This window comes from Varroa destructor, unplaced genomic scaffold (genome assembly GCF_002443255.2).
Source record: "Varroa destructor unplaced genomic scaffold, Vdes_3.0 BEIS01000006.1, whole genome shotgun sequence".
Taxonomy (NCBI): Eukaryota; Metazoa; Arthropoda; class Arachnida; order Mesostigmata; family Varroidae; genus Varroa; species Varroa destructor.
The window spans coordinates 20,708,730-20,731,733 of NW_019211459.1; the positions used below are offsets into that span (position 1 = coordinate 20,708,730).

Sequence of the window (23,004 nt, forward strand, 5' to 3'; positions counted from 1 at the left end):
ACGGACTAGTCAAATTCTGTATACTGTACTGTCACGTTTGCATAAGAATTTCATAAAAAGCAGCACTAGAATTGGAATCCTTGTTCTGGCACGCTCATAGACGTCGAAAAATGGAGATTATCGTCCTGATTGAACAACATGTCATCCGCCAATACGTCCTTGTCACTCCAGTAAAGGTCGATAAGGAGTGACGCCAACTTGTGGATACCCTCGTTAGCGGAATATTGCAGACATTCGATTTTATTCAGACCGCCGCATTCCTCCACCTGGTCAGCAATTGGTGGATATCGACGCGGAGTAGTTGAAGCCAACTTTAACAAGTTATTTAACGTATTAAGCACGACTCGCACAACCTGCGTATCATAGACAGTTAGCAAATTGCATAGAGGAGCGACTAGACCCAGCTCCACTGCTAAATCCACCTGCTCCCTTGACCCGGTGAGCGACAAGTTCGAAAACGCCCAGGCGGCTTCCTTCTGCGTAGCGAAGCTGCTCGTCGCAAGGTGCTGAAGTATCAATGGTAGGAGATTCATATCTACGACGGCTTGAACTTGGGCCACGGTGCCAGCTAAAACGTTAGACAGCAGCCAAACGGCCCCTTGGTGAACTTTTTCTTTTGGGTTCGTTAGCAACTGCGGGAAATACTTGAGTATGCCAGCATCGAGAAGCACTTGAGTTTGCTCATCGGTTCCTGTCGTCAAATTTCCAAGAATTCGTAATACCGGAACCACTATTTTCGTGTCGTTATCACCGAGGTAAGGCACAAGCCGGTCGACAAGTCCGATGTCAATAACCATTTGAAGAATGTCCGAACTTGGATCCATCAAGAACGACAAAGCCCAGAACGTGTTGATACGAATAGTACTGTCACTGTGGCCAAGGAGCACAACGATGGTATTTAGTAGTTTCCTTACAACGTCGATATGCAGCGGCGGCTCTTCGTTACGACACAGGTTCGCTACGGCCCAGGTGATATTACGCAGGAACGACTCTGATGTTGTTGGGGCAATATGTTTCTGTAAAGCCTGTATTACCCCATTGTTGATACAGAAATCACGAAGCTGAGGTCCTTCGCCAATAATATTCGCTAACGCCCACACAGCCTGTTCACTCACTTCCTTATTAGGGCTGTCGAGGAGGGTAATAAGGCAGGGTACGACCCCGCTCTCAACGGCAGCGCGCGTATGCTCCGAGGTACCCGAAACGATGTTGGTTAAAGCCCATGTCGCCTGAAACTGTACCTGATGAGATTCCGTTGGAGTAAGACAACCGATGAGTATAGGCAACGCGCCCTTTTGGATCAGTTCGTCGATCGGTGGTCGACTTCGAGATGAGACCATTTTTCGGATGGACTGAACAGCCGCGAGTCGGACGTCTGCAACTGGCGATGCTGCATTAGCCACAACCTCATCAAGGCGTCTGAACGAATCAAAATCATCACCATTGTCGCTCCATTCGCCTGCATCCTCGTTAATTTGTTCGATATTCGGCAGGTTCCGTCGTCTGAACAGGGTTTCGTCACGTTTTAACTTACGCAGCTCTAACGATACAGCATTGCGTGCTCTTCGCATCTCATTAATGTCTTTCCCTTGGTTCTTGTAGTCTGCTAAACGCCACGCCGGTTTATCGTCACGGGCAGCCATTGCCATAACTGTATCAGGACTATTTATGAAAAACGTACTCTCCTGCGAAGCAAATCTGTGGTGTTACTACAGATTACGCACAAAATTAGCATACATTTAAATTTGCCACTTACATCAACTCCACTATCGAAGTTAACGTTCCAAGTAGTAAATAGTAGAAGCAACAGACGTAATTACGTGTAACAGCAACTTGGCAGTGGTAAACTTCCGTAAAACAGCAATTTATGATCAAAACACGATTGTCTTGCGAATCGGCTAGTAATCTTGCTTTGTCTCAGCATAGGCATCGTACTCCTTTTAAATTTCTGTGCCAATGCGGGTATCTATAAGAACTCGTATAGCGTCTATATTAGAGAAATGATAATAGCAACAATAGCAGAATCGCTAGCAACGGTATCACTCTTAGGTAGCAGATTTTATTACCTGGTCAAATGTTTTTGTCCAAAAGCAGAACGCGTCGAAATTTGGCGGGGAATAACAGCGGTACAATTAGTGCTGGTTAAAATATAGTATCTTCCTGATTCGATACCAAAATCATATACAAAATGGCTTCGTTGTAGGCTATCTTTAGCTCACTCAGTTTCTGCCCCTCGTAAAAATGTTGCTACCTGTGAAATATATTATAATCTGACGGATTGGTTGGTTGACAATATCCACGTTATCCAAATCACGCGAAAGCGCTCAGCGTCTCTCCTAGGCGGTACGGGCCACAGCTAGTTTGTACTCTTCTACAGACTATCGATTCCTGGCCACGCCGATATGACAATACAAATTGAAGACGATACCAGATAAAATCAAGGCTCACGTGCATTGTAGGTACGACCCGAAATAGATATAGTTCTGGAGTAAATATTCGTTTGGCGGGTTGTTGATACGCTGCCAAAATTGTCAACTATATATAGTTCGGAATGAATGAATCTTTCGAAACACGTTTATATGATTTTATTTATCCATTTTTCAATTCTTATAATTACTATAGTTATCATTAGTATTATTATTGTTATTATTATGATGGCATTATATTGGTAATGGCACATAGGTAGGCAAAGACTTCTCACGTATCTTTTATTATAGTACAGACCCAGACAATGCGTCGCCTCAATCCACTGCACGTTTAGCATTAATTAAGCATATCGTGAACCGATTTCATCGACTTCCCATACAAGCTTAGAATACATTTGGCCTTACTGAAGCAAGTAGCATGACTTTTTTTTTGTCTTGTATATAGTTACTAGGTTAACTTCGTTAATTTGCATACCAAAAAAAAAAAAAGCTATCCCCATCTCGGACTGAACCGCTATCTTACTGTTTTTTTTTTCTTTTTTTTTTTTTTTCATTGGAATCAAAAGCATATCCTTAACCGAAGTTTAAGTAATCCCTTCGATAGTGACACCGTCTCAGAAACAGGATACCCTTCATGAAGGTTAATATCAATGAGAGCGTTACTGGTATAGCCTTATAGCTTGTTACGGTCACGAATAATGACGCTAACTTACGCTGTTATTCGTTCATGGTACGAAAATCTTTTTTCAATAATCATCTTGGTTAGAAACTCTGAAAGCTTATTATTTGTTGTAGTCTGAAAATTTTTATTACATAGTAACGTTAACCAGTTATGCTGGGTACCGAGCACGAATCTAAATAGATTTTCTAAATACATAACGGTAGACTCGTCGTAACGTTTCATTCGGCGTCTTTTTCTGTTTTTACTAATGATGTTTTATGTATATATGTAGTGTTTTTTTATTCTCGTGATTATGGCAGCTTATAGTTCAGTCATCATTTTTGATCGCTCAACATCAACGGTTAGATACGATAGGTCTTCTGCCATCTACCCTATTTGTTGATGTTAAGCATTGTCGTTGTTGTCGTTGCTATGTCGGAGACCTTATATTTCTTTTAAACCATTGATATTTTTTGACGACGATGATGGTGATGATGACGACCTTCGTTATCAACACCGGTCATTGCTATATTCTTAATTATTTTTTGTTGGCCCTGCCGTTAGTTTCGCCCGCGTGAACGTTTTGTTTAGATTTGTTAGCAGACATCCTGGAACTGTGTTTACATCAACAAGCAAACGATCGTGGATGAAAGGTCACAACTGCATTTGCAAGTCGGTTACGGGCAGTCGTGTAAAGTATATGAAAACAACCTAAAGAGAAAGAGCCTATGATTACCGTTCAGAAACGCAAATTTGTAGAGCGGCATGTATATGGTCGAAGCGTTCGAATAACGTTACATTTCCACCTTTGCAATGAAACAAATGTTTTTATTGTTATTTTTTTTTCAACCAGAATCACTGTTGTCGAGCAGTCGCGCTATTACTGTTGGTATCCATATTTCGAATGATATTAATTGTTGACTTTAGTATTAGTATTATATAATATGTAGAATAGAAAAGCTGACGCGTTATTGTTGTTCATGAGAAGAGAATCGATATGTTATATAATGCTACAAATCGCCATATTGAAAGCATATAGGTTTTTACCAGTTTATGTTTATATGTCTTCTATTCGTCAGTAATTGTACAATAAATTGAGGTAAACTGAAGAACTCACTCAGACAGAACCAGTAACAGCGGTAATCATGATTGGACTCAAATGATTCGTTACATATCACAGACATTATAATAAATGGTATTCGTCGATTGAGTCATAGTGTATATTATACATATTTCTATATATTATTTATATATAGATATTAATGAGATGTGTATATAGAGTATAGCTTCATTAATGTTTTTTGTTTCGGCTCTACTGGTTATATATATATACTCCAATTGAACAATATTAGTAATGTTTCTATAATTAATATTATTCTGTCAGCATTCTTCCTTTATATTTTTTTATATATATAATTCCTTTATATTATTAGTCTTCAGTTATAATCACCATGTTTAACACGACTATCACCGCTATAATTATGTTACGCGCACTAGTTTCATCGCTGCCATCAAAGGTATCAATAGTACCATTTTAATACAGGCATCGTTATAATAAGTTCGTTCATTTTCGAAGATGATCATTCCTGTAGCTCTAAGCATTTTCCTTCATAGATCAGGCCTTCTTTGCACATCAGCAAAAGGCGATAAGGGATGATGGTGTATTCCTAGGTATAAAGCTCTAAGCGAATCAGTCTGAATTCCGAGAAAATGGCTATGTAAATTTAGTGGGGTTTCTCCAAGGGCAGCTCGATGTAGGACACTCCCTCTTTGCTCTAAGGATGTCCGTCCGATTCCAACTTCTATATAGTGGTAGTCAATGCGTGCTTATATATGTATTTCCATCGTACAACTGGTGGATGCAGGCCCTTAGATATGTGAATTGTGTAACGTACTACTCGGCGTCCCTAAAAAGGGTGGAAGTCATTCTACAAGTACGTGATTCGCAGTCTAATAATAACTCCTCTTATCTACTCACCGGATCTTATTTGATCGGAAATGAAGGGCGGCTTCGGTGCTATTTCGACCACTGCCTGTTAGATATCGTATGTCGTGAACGATTGCGGCACGAACGTGGCTACGTGCAGAACTAGAAGGTTAACAAATTATATTGTCTTTGTTACACTTCTACGTTATGGTAAGAGAATGGTGTATCATTATTAAGGGGGAACATCCATGAGAGGAAGGGTAATTGTGCGGCAGATAATTACAGGATAAATCGATGGAATGAAACATGCCTCGTGGTTCAATTGAGATTTTTATAGTTGAGCCTCTTAGGCACCATAGTTCGATGATACGCTTCTACACTTTTCTATCTATGCATCTCTTTCAATCGGTTGCTTTCTGACCTCCCAGCATCCCCCGTTTCCCTCCCTCACCTGTTCTACCTCCTCGTCTCTGTCGCTCTTAACAATTTTTTACTTCTACTGTCTTTATCAGCAAGCACTCATTTGCTCGCAGTTTTGCTGTGTCGCACATTTGACATTCGGACATCGGACAAGTCGATCTGCTGATGGTGTCTCGCAGAGTCAGAGATAGAAAGATAACGAACGGATGTTTTCACTCGAAAACACATAGGTATTGCAAAAATGGTGGCAAGTTTTTTGGCTTGATGGGTGATTAGTTACTCAGTCGACTGATGATTAAATCGGAGTTTCCTCGTTTGTGTACATGCTAGAGCCTTTAAGCCCGGCTTCACTATCATTACGAGTTAGGATACTCAACTGAGAGACACATGTATTGTCATATACTCATTATGCTCTTAAATTTTTAATTAGCAAAGATGAGAGGGTAACGTGTCAAGGTATGTATATACTCATAGAGTCATCTTCACCCCTTATTTTGCTCATCATCAGCAGCATAATCATCGATCTCCTTCTATTCAATATGTTATCACAACGCTTCGAGGTGCATCCCTTTCCATCGACAGAAGTTTCAGAGGATTACAAAAAAAAGTTTGTTATAGCGGTTCAGAGATGTAGAAGAGTAAACATTTCAAGTATCTATTTGTTAATCTAAGCCAGGGGCTTTATGGGGGACGTGAGTCATAAGCGTTTCTGGGCACTTACTCAGCTTCGAACGTTTTCTTTGATTCAGAATCGAACACGTTGCCGAATTTTCGTCGTAAAAACACCCCAGAGAACCGCTATTCAACGGGTTAAAAAGCTGCGCTGTCACTTCTGTTTGCAGAAATAGGCACTGCCGTAAAAACGATGCTGTTATGAAAAAATCGGATTGGTTCACGTATGAGTCATTACAGAAATAAGCAATGACATTGCGTAGTAGGCGCTTCCAACCGATCCAAATGTCAAGACTGAGCGACTACTTGGATCGTTTGGCATGAATGTAAGTCGTAGACGTACCGAACGTAAGTGCAATACGTAAGACGTAAGTTCCCTCAGATTACAGATATGTTTCCCGTCGGCTTACAAGGGTAAACCACGAGATGTACGAGAATTGCAGAGGTTCTGAGTACGAAGCAAAGTTAATGCATTGAATCAACCGTGATGTTAAGAATACCCGCCAGTATGCAGAATGAAGTTTTGTGACAGAAGCTACGTACAGTCTAGCTTGCAGTCAAATGTTCAGTGATAGCTGCCACTGCTTCCATCAGGATCTAATGACGTGTAATAGCAGGGATAACGTATCTGAAATCTTTTTCACTACTCATGTTGAAAGCTGCGATCAAAACGAAATCGGTCAAGCAATTCTTATAAACCGATGCTTTTCGGGTGCCTTCAGATATTACGCGAATAAGTGATCTGTCGTTGAATGCAATCGCATAGCAACGTAACGTCTTGTACCTCCTTTCTTTGACCCCACTTTCTGTATCGGATATGTTCAAAGGGGTACAGGACTTATAGATCATTATGGATGGTCCAACGGTCGTTTATTATTTAATACAGTACTATATACAGCATAAATGCGATGTACAAAGCCATCATAAATGTACCCAAACAAACCGACAGTGCTTTCGATGTTAATGTCATTAGACTACGCCACGCTTAGCGACATTAGGGAAAAGTTTTGTGCAGCACAGCTGCTCTGGGGGGTTCCCGCAGGCCTTACGATAGCGACCTGTTTGGTTACTCAGGGACTTTTCTTTAATGTCATTTCATTTTTTTCATTTCACTATTGACGGTTAAGTATTCGTTATATTGTGTGCTACAGGTTACACCCTTCTCGTGTATTCCATGTCTTTCTTAAACGTTCACTGATCTACCTTGAGCGGTATAAATTACAATATTTGACAACACCGTTTCCAGGTCCCTAGACGGATAATTACTATATGGCATATTTTACTGAGAAGATTCGCTTTATCGTTGAAGATCTGTAGTATATAGGTTACATATAGGGTTCGCCGAAAGCCGTGCATTGTGTAAACTCCGGGCGGGCGCTTCTGAGCTAAATAGAATATTAGGGGTCCATAGATACGCTGGCTAATTCTCAGCTGAATACTGATTTTTAACATGAAATTGGCTGTTTTTTATTTTATTTTTTACTAAAACTGAACACAGATTACGCGTAAAGCTATACACGTTCAAAACAGTACGTTTCCGGGGTCGTTTGCAGGTCGGCTGCAAGCTAGCATGCAGAGACAAAATATAATAATTCACTGTGAAAAAAAATCTTCTAAAAGGAATAAGTCTAGCTTTTTTGAGATATGAATTTTGAGATATCTATCAATAGCGAGGCCACTGGAAAGCACGTACATTGCTAGATGTTATCTTTTGCCGATTTTCTTTAATACGTATGAACATATGCTGCACTAATCCTTTCTGAAAGCTCACTATGGAGGGGTGACCGGGCGACAATTTAGTGCACTGGTTGCCCCTCCATTAGTTTTATTCCGGTTACCACTTGATTCACACGATATGATCAATTTTGCCTTCAGACCTGTAATCTCGTTCCTTGTCGCTATTAATCCCTCTAGATCACAATATATCGACTCGTCTAAGTCGATTTACAAAGCTGTGCCAAACATTCGTTTTTTTGGAATGTACTACGTACAAAATTCGTTTCTGACGGTTATACTTAACACAATTATTATCCACCGGATTACAGCTTCAATTCTACATCTAGCCATTTTAAAAATATTCCTTCGTAACCGTACGTCAATAGATATCTGTAGTTGTAAAACAACCGTAAAAATATTGCTCCAAAACGTTCATTTCAGCTTCACGGTTGACAGCTGTCCGAAAATGTTATGTAACACAAAAGTTCAAAGTGGGGACAAACACTTTTTGAAAAGTGTAAAAAAAGGTCGAAAAGTAACCACTGGGCGACCTGATTGATCGTTAATATTTCTCTCTCTAGAGTGACCGTTAATTTCGATATCAAAAGGTTATCAAAAATAACGTTTTGAACAATTTCATGAAGTTTTAACTTAAACCCTGTTGAGTATCCTCCGATAAGCCTTGCTCGAATTTTGTAGAAATCGCATGAAAACGGTTAATATCAACTGTCGATTTCAGACGAAAAAACACGGCAGAAATGTTCGGTGCGGGAAAATTGGACAGCAGCTAATTTTTGCTCCGAAAAAGTCTGTTGTTTTTAAAAGGCAATTGGTTGTGACGAATAACGGATAAACACATGCCCGTTGTGGCATACAGATCGTTAAAACTTTTGCCCAATTTAAATGTGCCACCGTATATATAGAATGCTTCGTTCTGTAGTAGTTTCCTGTTCGCAGCCACTGTATTAGCTCATTCCATACTATATTTCATTGGTAATTCTCATATATATATATATATATATGCACATGTATGGCATACGCATACCATGAGAACTGATCGTGATGACGCCACATTGTCCCGTTTCAGTACTACCGCGTGATTTTTCATCGTTTCTCTTTCGTTATTATTGGCTGTCCTGTTTCTTCTTATATTGCTGAGTGTTGATCAGCTTGTTTCTGTACAATGTGGAAGGTTCGTCCTTATTACTCGACGTGAGTGTGGGAAGCGGAAAAGGGTCGCTCATATCTCCATGTTGCGATGTGCTGGTACATCTCTTAGTAGCAATTGTAGTTCTTCATTTATATATTGTGTATTGATCCAGCTACCTATACCAGTAGAGACGATATATTTTGGTTAGCTAAACGTCACACATAGTATATAGAACAAAAATAATAACGATAATATGTCACTATTGTTATTATTAGTTCATGTTTATCTCACACTGTATTATCCATTCGGTATCAGTCGTCCATTTCATTTGATAACATTTACTGCTATATACTCTTCCACGCAATCAACTACTAACACATATCTCATTATTATTGTGCCACCGTTATTATTACAGTCAGTAATGGTTAACGGCCATTCAAAGACGCGCCTCCATTTGAAAAAGATGCGTCGTTGGCCAGCGTTGCTTATGGCCACACCACAGAGCTTCAGCCGTCGTACATTAACACGGGACTGGGCTAGCCGAGGGCCTTGTTGCTAGATAAACAACTCGCTTTTATCTAGACAACAACCTTATGCAGGTCAGAGCCGATGAATCTCGTCTCGTCTAGCGTGTGATTATTTAGTCGTCGCGTTTGAAAACGCCCTATCAAAAAGTTTTTCGTGAGAGCGCTTCGAAGTTTCTTAGCCCTGTCCCTATTGGCTAGAAGAGATCAAGCGTTTAGTTGTTGTTGTTGCGATCACCGTAATCGCTGTATACGTAATGTATCTGTGTTTGCGCGTTGTAGACTATTGTAGCTTCCCCCGTGGCCTTCTCCATCACCAGCATGGTCATCACCGTCAGCATTTGCGTAACGTGTGTGCCTCTCACAGACACGCTCCTGCTTCGTCATGTCCATTTTCTGCTACTCAACTAATCGAATGTAAACAGCAGTCTTATTAAGGACGAGCAAGCGCTTGTTATTCGAACCTATTGCACAGTGTGGGAATTGCCGACTCGACTTCAGCTGCTCTTCAGAAACTCTACGACTTGCCCTTCTCCTTTTTGTTGAAAGGAACTCAGGACAACATCTGTATGTTGTCGCGGCGTGTTCGACACAATCATAACTAACCGTATTTCGGCTCAATGAAGTAATCTCGAATACTGATGCGTGGTGCGTGCTGCTTAACGTGCAGTGCTATAGAACAAGCAGCTGTGAATCTCAGTCGAAAGTGGCCCAGGCTGTGCGCGCAGGCGGTAGGGCTTTCGTCGTTGTGACAACGCTTCCGTTTCCATTGGCATTGACGCTTGCTTCGGTCTCTTGCATGATCTTGGTGTTAGCGTTGCCCATGTTAAGGAAGGGATTCGTTAGCGGGTTCATAACAGGTTCGCCGCGGTGTACGGGCCGTGGTGGTAGTTTCGGCGGGGGTGCCGCTAACTTGAGGGGATTATGCTTTTGTGTGCTGTCTTCTTTGTCCTTTGCAGCCGATGCCTGGTTGCTTGGCACCTTGAGTTCGATGCGTTCTTCGCTGGCTCCTTCGAGATTGCTCTCCTTAATGCCATGGCAAAAATACATAAACATACCTGCGCAAAGATAACGAAGCACCCAGATGGGTTTTATTAGTATATATAAGTGATCGATCTGATTGATGGGTGATTGATGCGTACATGGGATGGAATACATTAACAGAAAACTGCTTCTGTTTCAAACGCTTGCGGCTGGGCTCGTGCTTGTAACATTTGTTTGTGATGCTAAAGCCTATTCCTGAAGATCTTACAAGAGTAAGACGCGGCATGTTGTTATTCTAAGTCGGGTTACTTGGCTACTAAATTATGCTTCGTAAACGTATTTCAATGTATTGGGAATGCAAGCCTATTTTTAATATGACATCGGCAGAGGTTGCAACAGTATTTTCTCGGATAAGCGTAACAACGCTATCGGCTGATGTTGAAAAGATAATCTTCTGTTTGTTCGTTACCACCCATTTCTTCTAACGAATAATAATAATTGAACACCGTTGAAAAACGGTTAAAATAATAAGATCAGTTTTCTCGCTTGTTGACGATTCCTTAAGCACACACTATAAATCTAGCTCTCGGTACCTCACCTAGCGTCATCCAGACGACGAATCGTATTAGCGTGAGGTAGGACAATTTGAGTATGAGGTAGATGTTGACTGTAATCGCGATCGAGGGTACAATCGGCACCGCCGGCGCAGCAAACTTCAAATCGCATCTGAAGTTTCGCAAACAAAAATGTTCGATACAGAGAATCTGCAAAATGGTCATCTCATTGCGATTTATGCTCACTAAACATGGCCAACGGGAAAAGCAAAATATCTAAATAAATGTTTCAAGTTGTACGTTCGGCGCTGCTATCGGTCAAGCCGGTTGGTTTCCTGGACGAAATAAGGGATGACTATGTCTGGTTTCGAACTTAAGCCGTTACGTGTCTACTGAGCTGAATACACAAATGTGTTACTTCTCCACTGACACAATGATGGAAGATTTATATCTACACATACTTGGCCTGCGGTTGTTTGCCGATGAGGAACACGGACACGACGATTCCGATAAGGCACGCGACGCTACAAATATAAGACAACAACGAAAATGGTTCTTACTTTTTCAGGATCTATAATCTTTTAATGAGTTCATTTGATGATAAGGAAATTTTACACCTGTTTGAATCGTGGGAAAACTCAAATGATCTGGGTATATCGGAGAAGGAAGTCATAACGTGGTAATCTGGCGTGTTTAGTCGATTTCTCCAAAAACCAAGGTTTCAGTGACGCCTTTGATAACGTTACGGTTGACTAAGAGTATTCTTCTATAGAAACAGTGTCAGCGGAGTTAGTTAGTATGCAACTCCTAATTTACCTGAGTAAGGCCACCGCGAAGGAACCAGTCCCTAGCGCGTCTTGGCCCCACACAACAACAAGGTCGAATAATAAAGAAAACCCATACAAACAGCAGGTCAGACGGATGACTCGCGTTGCCGTCGCGTCATTTGCGGGGCCAGGATTCTGTGTCAGAAACGGAAACATGTACCCGATCTGACGGCGCTTTAAGTCCCAGTACGAAGGCTGTGAGGATACATACGTATAAATTAAGATGTATATAAATTTGTCTTGATTGTCAATTGTACTAGCCGCCAATATATCGCTATGGGTACAAAAAGTAAGAATTTTATTGGACTTTGCGATTAATAATGATTTTTTGTTCTTTAGCATGAATACAGTTACATGTGTTCCTTATCGTTTGCGATTTTGCCTTCCCGACCATCATCGGGTTAGTACCAGTGTTTCAGAAACAATGAAAATAAACAAGTCGATCAAGAAGATATGGCTAGCATAGCTTCGCGTATGGAATATGTACCTGTTGAAACAGATCTTCCTCTTCCTCAAGTGACTCCTCCTGCATTGAACCGTACATATCTTGCCGGTTTTTCCACTGAGCCGTGACACCTAGAATATTTTGCAGATGGTACGGCGTCAACGGCAAGCGTCATCCACGTAGAAAACATTTACGATAGATGCTAGCGCTTGATCTAAACAATTAATAGAGGATCTCTAGCTCTATATACTGCCAGCATATCGAGCATAGTTTAGAACGCCCTGCAATGTCTGGGATTAAATCCTCGTTTACAACCCGTTACAACAGCTGTGATAAAAAGTACTACATCATTAGAGTGCTAAGTAAAGGTGCGGAGAGTGCGATAACATAGAGACATAGGTAAATCAACTGTCTTGCAAAAAAGAAGCCGTTGCATTTTTCGAAGAAACAAAGTGAGCTATTCTAATAATAGTCCGACTATATCTACGAATCTACAAACCTGGGAATCGGTGGTGTCCTACAACTCCGAGACCAGTAAAGCCCATTTCTTCATCGTCTGAGTCTGGAGTGAGAACGCGGTTGGAACGTTTCGATGTGACCACAACTGTGTTGTTAATAAACGGATTTGCACTCATTGGCTCACCACCCGGCTGGATGAGAATTGGCGCGTCGGTTAATATAAACAGCGGGAAACAAGTTATTCGACAAATTCAATTCGGATTATTTATTTATTACTATTATTATTATTATTATTATATCATTATTACAGTTGTTCTATTATTATTATTACTGCTATTAGAATGGAACATAAACTATTTCGGTTAGTTCTCTCTTTACTTCGTTATACCGTTCAACGATACGATTTATCTTTCCTCTGTAATTTCCTTGCTTAGCAATGGAAACCTTCTATCGAAGTTCCCGGTAAAGAAGTGCATTTTCGACACACCCTATATATTTTGCTTTGCACCATGTTTGTGTCAAGTACAATAAAGACTCTACAACTAAGTAGTTTGCGAGAAGGAGCTTCCTTGAAAGATGCAGCCACAGACCCAGTCGATCCGAAATCGATGAGGACTCCGGATGGCGAACAAATCGTTGGATGGAAGAGAGGATAGGTTACGAACACCGGGATATTAATGACCATTTTAGGTGCATAACTTTATGTAAATATAAATGCCTCAGCGTGTTATGGACTGGGCAGAAAGCACAAGGAAACAAAGCTTCGCATCCGTATTCCTTAACGTTTTGCCCCGCACCAGACAATACGCTTCAGTGACGGATACGCACATACGAGTCGGCACCGGTGACGAAAAGTGGTCTCTTAACGTCGAAATGAAGTGGGAAAAAGAATGACACTCCCAACCCAAAAGTTACGTTAGATCTCCATTCTAATTAGAGCTTGACGTTTGGTGGAGCTGAAAAGGTCTGATACACTGAAGAATGCTTGTGAAGAACAAGTCGGCCAACAAGGAGTCGCATGTGGTCTACCTACATCAAATGAACGAGGGTATCCAACAGAAAGAACCAGATAGCATACTGCATTTCTCGTTAGATGAAAAGCCGAAAACTACCTACGTTTCAATCTAATACTTAAGAGTTGTGATGTCTAGAATTAGCGCTGAACGAGCGCTGAACAGATCTACAAGTTAGTAGTATAAAAGGTGAGGGCTGTATTCTTCGTAACTTTAATAATCACTTTCTGGGAATCATTATCGGAGAGTATTCAAGCGAATCTAAGCGGAACAATTCTACGCAGATCTGTTTGCAGTCCGAACATTATGCATTATACTAAAACGCTTATGGGAAAATGATTTCGTACCGTGACACTATAAATATATCTGAATTTGCCGTTACTTTTTCGCAATAAGACCTTTCTCGAGCCAAACACTTATACAGTCATTATCTACTATGCTGATAGGACCTAAATGTAGCGCTTTCAAGGTTTTCACCTTGGGATAATCTCTTGTAGGCGTGGGACAGGCAGACCGCACTGATTCCGGTAGAAGGTCGACTACAGTTTTGTTTCCGGGCTGGTAGCGGAGGAGCAGGACGCACGTGGATACTAACGTGTACGCCATTAATGTGCCTATACATATGGCAATAATCATAACACAATCAGATGATAGGTTAGGCCAGGGGTGAACGAGCCCAATTGGATGAGAATCCCACCGGTTTAATGATTGATGTCGCCTGAGAGATAATTCTCAATAGAAATAGGTTCGAATACATGTATATAGAACGGAGTCGAAGCGTCAAAAAAATAGTTTCGATATATTTAATCGATTTTTTGCAGCTACATCATTTGCAAAACGAGCGCACAAGAGGTTTTTGCGAAACCTATAGTACTAAGACAAATCAGGGTAGAACAACAGGTACGTTTCTGCGCGTTTTCTGTTAGATACTGGCATCCGACAACTGGCCTTTAGAACGAAATAAAGTGTGTCTAGGCCCAGCCTTGTACCTAAGCCAATAAAAATTTGCTCACGTGTAAATAAAAACGCAACGAGCTTAATAAACCGAATCACCATAAATAGAGGTGATTTCTTTATCTCATACCGATCGACATCATTTCTACAAGAACATCCAGCCCCATGACCATGGCGACAACTGCTGTAGCTGCACCTAGAAAAAGAGTAGCAGTAGCTGGGGTTTCTGTAACTGGCCATATCTTCGCGAGAGCTCTGCAATAGAAACAATAACGTATCGTCGACCCAATGCAACATAAGGTTTTCTTTGGAGAGATAAACTATAGCTATTAAGAGTTTGGATTATGAATCTACCTAGATGTTTTAGCCGATTCCTGAATCCCGTATTTATCAGAAGCCACCTTAAAAAAATATTCTAAAATCGATCGAATATTTCTAATTGTACAACACTTCAGTCATGTCTAGATTTCGAAGCAACAATAAGCTGAGATTAGCAGATTATTTATGGGTATTTCCATTTTATCTAGTAGTACGGAAGTTTCGTAGCGCTTTTTACACGGCTGACCTCGTAAGAAACCATGAGATCGCTCTCCTACGGCTAAAAAGTATCAAGATTATTATACCTGAATATGAGTCCGTCTTTAGCCATTGCATATACGACCCGAGGCATCGGGAACATGGAGCCAAACATCGACACCACAAGGCCCGCCAAGGCGCCGATGGCGACAATGTACTAAAATATTAATGAGCGTCATCAATTATGCTGCCATATAAGCTATAGCTAAATGTACGTGCTTTGTCACTAACAGATAAAATAAAGATCGAAAAATAGAAGTTATTACTCGTTTTATGTCGTGGCGTAGCGGACGATTTTGATTTGGTCGTAGTCAATTTGCTGCTTAACTGTTTGCTACGATGTTTACATTTGTATAGATTTTATGTGCGACATAAAGTAACTTTCGTCTAAAAGCGCACGTAAGTGAACAGCACGCGATGAATACGGACTCTTCCTTCTTCGCCGTAGCTGAGTTTGACTCACTTATCGCGCGCTAGTATTTGTTCGCCACTCATTAACTTTGTGTAACTTGTACCATCAGCAGTATTTTGTATAGATTTCGAATACTTTTGAGTAGTAGGTGGTACCTGACAGCCTGGTGCGTCCCTCTGGGCAAACATTTCTACGAGTCCAGATGCAGAATTGATTTCGTTGTACGGTATGACCAAAGTTACCTGAAAGTACAAAAAACACTCCAAAAACTATATCGTTTGTGTATCTTGACAAGCTATTTACGAACAAGCACTCGTAGCGCGGAGCACAATCTTAATAACAAAGCATTCGGTTTTACGATGATAGCATTAACCAAAGGAATAAAATTATAAAGAAAATCACAGAAAAGATCCGTAACTTTATAGCTTCGGCCGCTATAGCAGATAGTTCATAGGTCATTTGTGGTGTTTTGCGATCTCACTCGACCCTAAGGTTAACAATGTGTACCTGGAAAAACCACCGCGGTTTATAAGGACATAAAAATTTGCCGGTTGAATAGATCTGATGCGTTCAAATAATCTATATGCTAACGTCTGTTTCGCATAGAATACATAGGCCATAGTTCTCTTTATTGCAGCGAACGTTGACTTTAGTTAAGCTATATTATACAACTGGACGGACGCGATTCATTTTTGGATTCGGCCGTAATCTCTGCAGAACTTTCTTGTACTCTGAGGATGCTTTGAGACAAACGGACACGAAAATTCACGAAAATTTCATAGAGCTAGAAAGGCAAAAGCTTAATCACGAAAACGAGCGATAAGTTATGGCATATCACAATAAAAACGGTACATTTACCCCGTACGTCAATACTGCGGCGGGTCTTTAATGTTCCGTGTACTTATTTTGATAGTAACCGTCAATGTCGAAAATCATCATTTATAGTTCATCCATTCATGGATAAAAATTTTGCTGCTTTAGAACTAGAGAAAAGGATAGTATAATGTAAGCTATCTTTGGTAAAATTTCTTACCTTCTTACCTCTTAAAATTTCTAATTAGTTAAGTATCCACTTACCACGATGCTGCACGTGAGATATGCCGTGAGGACTGTCGCAAGGCTCCACGTAATAGCTAAAGTAGAACAACAGACAAAATATGTAACGCAAACCTTTTCTGCGACGTCACTTAATACGTCATTATGATTTTCGCCTATCAGTAAAAATCCCTGATTTCTATCCTCAGCTAAAGGCGTCGTCATGCCTAATTCACCTATATATATATATATATATATATATATATATATATATATCTATGAATAGCTAGGGAAGATACAACACAACTGCGATCATTTCTTTTACTGAGTTTGCCATTGAACCTAACAACTGTAACTTAGCTAGCCTAGACTAGCCCTAAGCTAGCTACAATGTGTTATATATGATAGGTATTTACTAATATTCAAGTCACAAGCGCTCAAAAGGGCTCTCAAGCCGATGTGAAGAAAATATCGGCAGCTCGGTTCTTGCAGGCCGGCACCTATCAATATGACTGTAAATAGAAAGTAATCCTAGTCATCTATGGTTTCAACATAATCGGCACTAGCTGCTTATCTTCTCGTCTCGTCTAGATTTAATGCCCCCCAGCCCAGTTGACCTCTATAAAGTATTTAGTGTATTGAATGTGTCATTATGCGCTGGTTTGCTTAGAGAGGTCCATAGGGATGACGGATGATGTATAAAGACCACAGCATTAGAAGCTGTGAGGAGTCTTTTGTTAAAAAGATATGTAGCGCATCATTTGGCACACGACCAGATAGAGTATCTTGGCTTGGAACTATGGGTTACACCAAGATAAGATTTCCATCTTACCACTATTCGCTTAATAAAGTCGGCACTAGACAAGCGGAACGCGGTGCTCTGTATAACGGAAACGATAACCTTTCTGTTACTAGTACTATTACTTGCATCGTTTACGCCGTAATGGTTTTAGGGTGGGTAAAAAAATTTCAGCGCATAAAATTCAGACAAGCTGTATAAACAATATGAGAAAACCCTGCATAAAGACAGCTCGGAAAGTGTGACAGATATAATGAAAAATTAAGAAGAAAAAAAGTGCACAGCTCAGTGTATTCCATGGCGCGGAATATGGGCGATTAGATAAGTTTGAGCGATGACAGTACCGTAATAACAATAATTTTTCCATAACAGGACGAAGACCCTTTTGGACGGATCTTTTGCGAGGCGAAAATAAAACTCTCATAAATACGTACATGTATAGGTATGCATAAGGCGTGTAGCATGGGAGTTAAGGTCACATAGTTCAATGGTTTCAGCACCCTGTCTTTAACTCCAAGTACGTATTGCAACATGGTAAACCTATCATGTTCCTAATCAACCTGACGCTGTCAATTGAAGGTCCCTTTTTCACACTCATGCTTAAAAATGAGGTTAGTCGTGATGTTGGATTTCCATTTTGAACCTAATTTCAATACATAGAACTCACCCTTAGGTATATCTTTGGTAGGATTTTTGGCTTCTTCACCTGTTGTGGCAATAATATCGAATCCAATAAACGCGTAAAAACACGTCGCCGCTCCTGAAAGCACTCCTGACCAACCATATGGCAGAAAACCTCCTGTTGAAACGAAGAGCATTCACAAACACGTAAAACACAAACAGAGGAACTATTAAGGCAAACGGAAAGTGCCTTTTTACTAAATGCATGATAAATAGTCTTATAACAACAATGAGTTCAGAGGTTGTGCGACCTCTATAATAAAGTTCCTAATTCTACTGGCGAACTCCTCTGTGTCAATCGGAAATCTAATGTTTTTTCATCAGAATTATAGTAACCCGTCGAAGCTGCCTTGACATCTTTTAAGAAAAAATTTAAATGAAAGAAAATATATGGACAAAAAAAATCAACACCGCATAAATTAACAATGTCAATATTCGATGTATAATTGACTTAATTAATATATATAACTAATGATAGTTTGTCAAGACATAGTTTCTGATCTCGCTAAGCCAAGCATTTCATACATTGTATTAGCCAATAACTCCACAAAATCGGTATTTTGCTTGAGTTCCCCGACGATTCTGAACATCTAGCTATTTAGGATGAAGCCTCGTTATTCTATACTATAGCGATAGTCCACTGAAAATTCACATTATTGTATTTGTCTGTTTTGTTATAAATCCATAACGGGAAGCAAATTGTTGTAAATTTCCCTTAGCTTTTAAGAAAACTGTGTTTTTTACAATGGCCAAACACCTGTGTGTAGCTGATCGTAGTTGTCCAGCTGAGAGACGCATTGAAACTACAACTTTGCTCGTCTTAAAAATAAAATAGAAAACAAAAAAAAATTATGTCCGTCATTAGATTTCTCTGACATGTTCTTGAATAGGCATCCGAGAGAGGCGCTCAAATACATCGGGAGTACATTACACATACTGGGGTCGGCTATAGCAAGACCGTCTTCTCAGTAAAAAGAAAGTGTTCGTCAAAGGAGAGAATACGAATGAATGCAGCAGTTATTCCGTCTAGCATCTATTATGACTTAGGTTCGAGCTAACAACCCTTTTAATTATCTGTCGGTTACTGGTAACGCACGTGCTTTGTTTGGCAAAATCAGGCATGACCCAATTTTGATCAAGTCAACTTCTATGTTTCAAGTTTTATGTCCAGTGTCGTCATTAGGCGTTTCATCGGGCGGCTCGCTTTCAGCAGGAAACGACGTCTGTTCGTGCTCAGGTTCGAACCTAGACCACAAGGTGTCCCTAAGATAAACAGGCAAATACGTTTCCCTGACCCAGCTCACATAGGAAACTGTTTACGTGACTCTGTATAGGACAAGTTAACTATGTAACTGTTCTAACCGATTTTTTCCACCTTTAAATTTTACAGGTTTGTGATATTTGGGCATTGAGTTGGTAAAAGAGGCCGGCATTGTAAATTACATAGCCGAATGTACATATGGGTCGTAGGTGAAGTTCTGTTCGTGTTTCACCGTCACACTTTTACACAAAACAATAGGCTAGGAAACTGAAGCGTTTCTGTCTTGAAAGCATCGAATACCGTTCAGCATGAAGCTTGCCTATAGCGTGTGACCACTGTTGTATACCGTTTGACCTTTTCAACAGCAGTAATCCCCTCAAGTGCAACACTAAACTTTGTCCTCAAACCCTGAATCCTTTGAACCGCGTTGCTGTCTCAACGGACAGAAGCAGATAGAGTTCGTTTTGTAAAAAGGGATTTCAGAACTTTTCACTGCTATAACAAGAAGCACAGGTCCAATTAATGTAGCCTTACTTGGTTTATTAAAACCCTCCAAGCCCCAATACTTTGCTCAACTAAAAAAAAAAAAACTGATAACCCACTAAAGCAATTCTACCCAGTATTAAAAGATTTCTAAGATTTTTCTAAGGGTAACCATTGCGGAAAAGGGAGTAAAAAACAGTATGACACAATTTACGATAACTATGTTTTTACATCATTTTGTTCACCATATAGTTGGCTAGTAGTCGGGGGCAAAAATCCCCACTCGTGAGCCGTGTAGGAGACATCGCTAGTGGAGCATTAATTAATCGAATGGTAGGGTATCTTATTCCTAATTGGACTTTATTTCTGAGGAGTTCAAAGGCTAATGAGCTGTGCCGACTAGCTAAAGTATTCGTCCGGTAGTGCAAAACACTTACTTACGAAATCAAAAGCTCCCTGTCCGCGAACCTTGGTTAGGAACTGATTATAGGTGCACTAGGAAGACAGACCTCTCCATTGTATAGCGAAATTTTTCGTCTTAGAATATCTGCTTCAACAACATAAATTTCCTATAGTAGTTGACATCGGACTATATGCTGCTTTTTCTTAAATCTATTTTCCTAAAAAAAAAATTGGAATTCAATATGCACATAATTCTCTTTTACATCTTCGACAATACTGTACAGTTGTAACGTCTGTGCACAGCTTACCTGAAAATACGTATCTCAAACAAAGAACCCTTACGTCGGGTACTGCCTTAGCTGAACACTGCTTCAGACGACGGTCTGTCTCTAAGAACAAAGCCTTTCTGCGCTCGCTTTCAAACCTAAGCCATTTCATCTCGCTAAACCTATTAAGCAATGCGTCGTTTGTGGGAATCGTTTGTAATAATAAGACGATTTGGATCAAAAAAAAAAAAAAGAATATTAGCAACAACCACAGTTCTGGACCTCTTGTATTTTAGCGTTTCTATTGGCTGTCTGCGTTATCATTGTAGCCAGTTACTTCTCTCAGAGTTATTATTAGTACTAGATGAAGAAATATTTACTCCCTAGGAAACACACAGAAACGCAAAAAACTATAGGACAAAAAATGCCGTTAATAGTACTGCTGTTCCATTCAAAGGGAGCTCGCCGCTTCTCTATAGTCTACCGACATGGTGCATTTGTTTTCTAACGGAACTGGAAAATCAGAGTCCTATGCAAAACTCGATCAAACCATTTTTTTAGAATCACATTAGGTAAAAATGTAATTAGTGTGTGTGTGTGTGTGTTTTTCCTGAAACAGAATACTGCTATCATTTTTTATAAGTTTTATTTGGTATCCTGTTTCATTCGTGAATCCGCTGAGATGCAATACAGGCGTATACCCCGTATTACTTTTCGGCGTACTTTGCACTCGAGCACTTGGTTCAACTAGATTTTCACGACGTTTTGCAATTGTTGTTTTCGGCGCTGAGGGGTCGCAGCTGTAAATCCATTTCTAACTGCAGGCGCAGTTGCGTTGGAACCGGTTCCAGCATAAACGTTCATTATGGTACGGCTTCTTGCGACCATCTAGTTAACTACTTTCTTGTCCGTTCTGTGTCAGTGTAAAGCGGGTCGGTGAAAACATGTTTCGACGCAAACAATTCAAGTGAGCCTGCAGACGTTTTGAAGCCTCCAAGGCCTCCTCGCCCAATTTAGCCTTAAACAGATTTCATCGAATCGGCATTGGACTAGTTTGCAGTAGCTTTCTTTGCGCTGTAGCATTTCAGCTGTTGTAACAGTAAGAGGGCTCTCGAGAATTTCGTTAACAGAACATCGCAAAAATGTATAGGAAATATGTAGTTAGGCCGTCATTACTGGTTAAATAATAATAGTAGATTGGAATTTGACTCGGTCTAGGAACAATGCACCTGTCATGTGCTTCGTTCTTGCCTTGATAGGTACATCCGTCCATCGATCCAATTTTCAAGGGAAGCATACAAGCGACAATTGAAAAGAAAGATGAAAAAAAAAAACAAACATACATAATGTGGTCAACGTTTCGTTAATCGCGATTTAAGAAAATACACTATCATTAGGCATAATGTTAAATAGGATTGTGTGACACAATTTTGTATTAAGTCGTAAGCTCACCATCAAAACAAATGGCTGATATCTATTGACATTTATGTTCGATAGGAAATATTGGCATGCCACTTGTTTCAGCTTGTTCTTATTGAAAGCTGAATATCTTATCAGCATAACTATAGCCAAGTTCATATGAACATTTGAGAGCTTTCTCTAATTATATTACAGTGTCTGGTTATACCTTTGCATTTCCTCTGTTTAATCTATTCAAACCGGCTCCAGCTGGGCTCGAAGCAGCAATTTGAAGAGGGGTTAGTCACTATAAATTACTTGAATTTGGCCAAAAGTGCGTCCCAGTCTACAACATAACACGTTCGGCGGCTCCTAAGCCTGCCTAATCGTCATGTTTGATTTTTCATAGCCAACGTGCTAGGGGGAAACTGCCGATACCTACGACTGTACGCACCTTTGTCGGAGCTCCAATTGTTGAAATCAATGAAGAACAGGGAGGCAAGCATAATGAAACACCAGACAAAAAAGTTGACCATATTAAGAATGTTGTTGAAAGCCAACGATTTCTTAACTCCCGCGACGAGAAGGCCCGTCATCAGAAAAGTGATCAGGCCCGCTAGAAGGTCAGGAGTGTGGCCTGTGGAACAAACCAACAAGAAAGCGAAAAAGAGGTTTATCTTCAATTAGGAAAGAAAGACAATTTACATTACTATTTTTTTCTATTAAACAACACAATACATGCTTTACGAATTTCTTTGAATTGTGCATCTACGTTGTAATAATATGAAGATAGTAACCTTTAAAAATATGAGGAATATGCTTGTATCGGCTCAGTATAGGTTGTTCTTTTTTACTTTGCTACACACATGGTTGTTGGTAAAGGACTGGACCTCTTTTCAAAGGAGGAGGTTAGCCTCTTAATCAGGTTATTATTAATCTATTTTACTCCCACGTAGATA

General features: G+C 40.2%; 1 protein-coding gene and 1 pseudogene across 3 annotated transcripts in view; both read right to left on the bottom strand.

The window, feature by feature from the left end:
• Positions 1-23,004, bottom strand: part of LOC111252435 (putative cationic amino acid transporter) — a 158,753-nt gene that overhangs the window by 1,686 nt on the left and 134,063 nt on the right. For 2 of the 3 annotated variants that reach the window (XM_086993130.1, XM_022810316.2), the window contains 13 exons: positions 22,500-22,682; positions 18,222-18,353; positions 16,798-16,853; positions 15,876-15,962; positions 15,356-15,465; positions 14,863-14,987; positions 14,256-14,392; positions 12,806-12,956; positions 12,349-12,437; positions 11,851-12,056; positions 11,496-11,558; positions 11,079-11,206; positions 2,067-10,554 (listed from right to left, as the gene is read on the bottom strand). In XM_086993130.1, coding sequence (XP_086849256.1) covers positions 10,193-10,554; positions 11,079-11,206; positions 11,496-11,558; positions 11,851-12,056; positions 12,349-12,437; positions 12,806-12,956; positions 14,256-14,392; positions 14,863-14,987; positions 15,356-15,465; positions 15,876-15,962; positions 16,798-16,853; positions 18,222-18,353; positions 22,500-22,682 — 1,829 coding nt within the window. In that variant the 3' untranslated portion in view covers positions 2,067-10,192. The remainder of the gene's footprint in view (positions 1-2,066; positions 10,555-11,078; positions 11,207-11,495; positions 11,559-11,850; positions 12,057-12,348; positions 12,438-12,805; positions 12,957-14,255; positions 14,393-14,862; positions 14,988-15,355; positions 15,466-15,875; positions 15,963-16,797; positions 16,854-18,221; positions 18,354-22,499; positions 22,683-23,004) is intronic. The other variant, XM_086993131.1, reaches the window with a different exon arrangement.
• Positions 66-1,643, bottom strand: LOC111252470 (importin subunit alpha-3 pseudogene; annotated as a pseudogene).